The sequence below is a fragment of the Helianthus annuus genome, chromosome 15, assembly GCF_002127325.2.
Source record: "Helianthus annuus cultivar XRQ/B chromosome 15, HanXRQr2.0-SUNRISE, whole genome shotgun sequence".
Taxonomy (NCBI): Eukaryota; Viridiplantae; Streptophyta; class Magnoliopsida; order Asterales; family Asteraceae; genus Helianthus; species Helianthus annuus.
The window spans coordinates 78653140-78657589 of NC_035447.2; the positions used below are offsets into that span (position 1 = coordinate 78653140).

General features: G+C 39.8%; 1 protein-coding gene across 1 annotated transcript; it reads right to left on the reverse strand.

Annotated features, from left to right (window-relative positions):
* Positions 1–395: 395 nt before the first annotated feature.
* Positions 396–3095, reverse strand: LOC110913989. The gene is made up of 2 exons (XM_022158798.1): positions 2462–3095; positions 396–400 (listed from the first exon to the last, which is right to left on the reverse strand). Exons 1-2 carry the CDS (start codon positions 3093–3095, stop codon positions 396–398), a joined length of 639 nt encoding a protein of 212 aa, XP_022014490.1.
* Between the last annotated feature and the right edge of the window lie 1355 nt (positions 3096–4450).

Consider the following 4450-nt stretch of genomic DNA (forward strand, 5'->3'; position numbering starts at 1 on the left):
TGTCTTCCAAGGTTTGAATCGTACGCTCACTTTGCCCATCCGTCTGAGGATGGTAAGCAGTACTGAAATTCAAACGAGTTCCTAAGGATTGCTGAAAGCTTTTCCAAAAATGAGATGTGTATCTTGTATCCCTATCAGAGATAATAGATACGGGCACTCCATGGAGAGATACAATCTCATCCACATATAGCTGGGCTAGTTTATCGGAGCTATGTGTTTCCTTTATGGGTATAAAATGAGCTGACTTCGTCAGTCTGTCGACTATAACCCATATTGTATCATTCCCACGTTTTGTCTTTGGTAACTTAGTGATAAAATCCATAGTTACCATTTCCCACTTCCAAGTTGGAATTTCAGGTTGTTGCAGTAAACCTGACGGCTTTTGATGTTCGGCTTTAACCTGCGCGCACATCATACATTTAGCCACATAAGTGGCTATAGATTTCTTCAAACCTATCCACCAATAATTTGCCTTTAAATCCTGGTACATCTTATCACTGCCAAGATGGACTGAATATTTCAAACTGTGAGCTTCCTGAAGGATCACGTCTCTAAGTCCCCCATGGATAGGGACCCAGATTCGACCATTTAATCTAAGGATCCCATCCTTTCCATATGACAATTGATTAGCAGTGACGCCTAACTTTTCATTCGGAAAGTTAGTTTCCAAAACAACTTCCTTCTGAGCAGCTAACAACTTTTCATTCAAGTTGTTCTTTAATTCGATGCTTTTGGCATTGATTATAATAGGCTTAACTCTTTCTTTTTCTGCTTAGAGCGTCAGCTACAACATTTGCTTTGCCTGGATGGTAGCGAATTTTGCAATCATAATTGTTTAAAGTCTCCATCCATCGACGCTGCCTCATGTTAAGATCTTTTTTATTGAACAAGTGCTGAAGGCTTTTATGATCGGAATAAATCACACACTTGGTTCCATATAAATAATGTCTCCAAAGTTATAGCGCAAATACAACGGCACCCAATTCCAAATTATGGGCGGTGTAGTTCTTTTCGTGCACCTTTAATTGACGTGAGGCATAGGCAATGACCTTGCCTCTTTGCATGAGCACACAACCCATACCAGTGTGCGATGCGTCGCAGTACACAACAAATTCTTCAATCCTTTCTGGCAATGTCAACACCGGAGCATTGCTCAACTTTTGCTTAAGAACCTCAAAGGATTCTTGTTTCTTGGGACCCCAATCAAACTTTATATTCTTGCGAGTCAACGAAGTTAGGGGTGCAGCAATCCTTGAAAAATTTTCAATGAAACGCCTATAATATCCTGCTAGACCCAAGAAGCTGCGAATCTCTGTAGGTGTCTTCGGTGCTTGCCGGTTCATGATTGCTTCAATCTTAGCGGGATCCACCTGGATACCACGCTCACTCACTACATGCCCAAGAAACTGAACTTCTCGGAGCCAAAACTCACATTTGGAGAACTTAGCATAAAGCTTTTCTTGTTGTAGAAGTTCAAGAATACATCGGAGATGTTTTTCATGATCGGCTTGATTCTTCGAGTAAATAAGTATCTCATCAATGAAAACAATGACAAACTTGTCTAAATATGGCTTGCAAACGCGATTCATGAGGTCCATGAACGCTGCCGGTGCATTAGTGAGCCCGAAAGGCATCACTAAGAACTCCGAGTGGCCATATCGAGTTCTGAATGCAGTCTTATGTACATCTTCGGTTCTGACCTTCAGCTGATGGTATCCCGACCTTAAGTCGATCTTTGAAAAGTAGCTTGCTCCTTGAAGTTGATCGAACAGATCGTCGATCCTGGGCAATGGATACCTGTTCTTGAGTGTAACTTTGTTCAGCTCGCGATAATCAATGCATAAACGCATTGATCCATCCTTCTTCTTCACAAACAGAATTGGCGCTCCCCAAGGAGATGAGCTAGGTCGAATAAAACCCTTCTCCAACAAATCATCCAACTATGTTCTCAATTCTTTCATCTCAGTTGGCGCTAATCGATAGGGTGCTCTTGCAACTGGTGCTGCTCCAGGAATGATATCGATCCTGAATTCCACTTGCCTGTCTGGAGGTAAACCAGGTAACTCTTCAGGAAACACGTCTAGGTATTCTGAGATAATAGGAATATCTTCAATCTTTGGCTTTGGCTCGTCAATAGTCACCTGTGCCATATAAATGACACAACCTTTCTTTAAACATCTCGATGCCTTAAGCATAGACACTTGTTTAGGCAACCCATACTGTGTATCTCCTTGTATTGTAAGTGGTTCACCATAAGGAGTCTTAATAACCACTTGCTTCTTATCACAAACAATTTGGGCTTGGTTAAAAGAATGATTCCTAATGGATATAGAACATCCATCTAAAATTGTTGAAGCAGTCTCTATGGTACCATCGGCCAATTCTACTTCATATTTTATGCTTAGAGTTTTAACAGGCAGATTTAACAGTTTACAAAATTTATTGTCTACAAAAGATTTACCTGCGCCAGAATCAAACAAAACTCTAGCATAAACATCATTGATGAGGAAAGTACCTGTTATCACATTATCATTCTGTACCGCTTCCTGGGCGTTCATCTGAAAGACTCGTGCGTTCGTCTTTTTAGCCTCTTCAGGCTTCTTTGCAAATTTTGGGCAATTGGTTTCGATGTGCCCTTTCTCGTTACAGCTGTAACAAGTCTTGTTTTTCAAATCCTTGCATTCTAACATCTTGTGACCCTTCGTCTTGCGAATCCCACAAAGTTTAGCATGTGGGTCCATTGTACACTTCCCAGAATGACGCTTTCTGCAGTTTCTGCACTTAGGCATGTTGTCAGACTGACTCGAGTTTTTCTTGAACTCGGTACCTTTCTTGTGCTCAGAATTCCCCTTTTTCTTCTTGTCTGAATGATGGGAACTTTCCTCTTCCCTTTTCCTTTTTCCCTTATCAGAAGTCTTAACAGACTTATTCCTGATAGCATCTAATGTGAGGGATAAGGATAAGTCCACCACGGACCTATATGTGGTAGGCCTGGATGCTTTGACATTTCCTTTGATCTCTGGTGCTAGGCCTCCAATAAAACGCGCTATGTATTTAGGTTCAGGGGTGACTAAGTAAGGAACCAGACGGGACATGGTGTTGAAACTTGTCACATATGCCTGACAATCTAAGTTCTTCATGACCAGAGTCAAGAAGTCTGTTTCTTTCTTTTCTACCTCATGCTGAGGACAGAAGTTTCCCTTGATCAGTGCAACAAATTGATCCCAAGTCAAATTATACAATGGGATCTTCCCAGTGGCTTGGATTAGGGACCTCCACCAAGCCAAAGCTTCACCTTTAAATGATTGTGAAACAAACTTCACAATATCCTGTTCTGCACAACCACTGATATCAACCATAGTATCCATCTCATCGAGCCATGTCATACAATCGATGTCTCCTTTTTCTTCTATAAAGTCCCTTGGCTTGCAAGAGACAAAGTACTTGTAGGAGCAGGCCTTAACACGTGGCTCCTGACTGAGCAAAATTCTTTTGGATGGAATACTTCTCTGATTTGATGAATGGTGAGAATCATTCTTATGAGATGTATGTGTCTTGGTAGGTGGTTTTGTATGAGGTTCAGATTGGGTCCTGCTGCGAGTACCACTTGATTCTTTGAACTATCTGTCCATGGCTCGAGTGACAGCATTATCTATCATTGTTTGTAAATCTGCAGCCGTTACATTCATCCTTGTATTGTCATTCCTCATATCGGGATGACTGTTGACTTCGTCTGATTCAGGCATGCTGAAAATAGTTGATAACAATTTTGTATAGAAGTTTATTATAGAACCATCATTTCCGATGATTCATTAACCATGGTATAAATAGACCATATTTGGTCAATTCGAAAATTGGATTTATTTTAAGATTTTCATTATAGTTAATCCAGTTATAAATTATCAAGGATATTAAAATGGCATAAAAAGCCTTATCACTAGGACAGTTTTTCCATGATCTTATGGGATCGAGGCATTAAGGTTTGAACATAGTTCATTACCCTTCTTGACAGAGAGTCGTAGACTACAACTATCTTTTGTCTTTTAGGACAATAGGTATAGCCCGTAGGCATTTCATCACTAATGGATGTTACTAATATGATCATCTTATTGGATGACATAAGCCATGATTTCTAGATCATTAGGCTGAATCAGGAATTGGAAGAATCCAATATAAGGATGACTGGTGTGAATTTTCTCGAACCACACTTGTCAGGAGTGCTAACACGTTCTTAGGTGTTAACAATGATTTATTATCTTAAAAAGGTTATACCATCACGACCATGTCTTATTGACACATAGGCTAGGTTATACCTTTAAGATTTTCTTTCAAGATTTAATGGCAGAGCAATCATAAATTGAAATGATATTTTTGATTTAGGACATATTATATATGTATATGTTTAATGCCAAAGTAAATTTCAAAAAGGAAACTTTTCATAGAAAGTCCT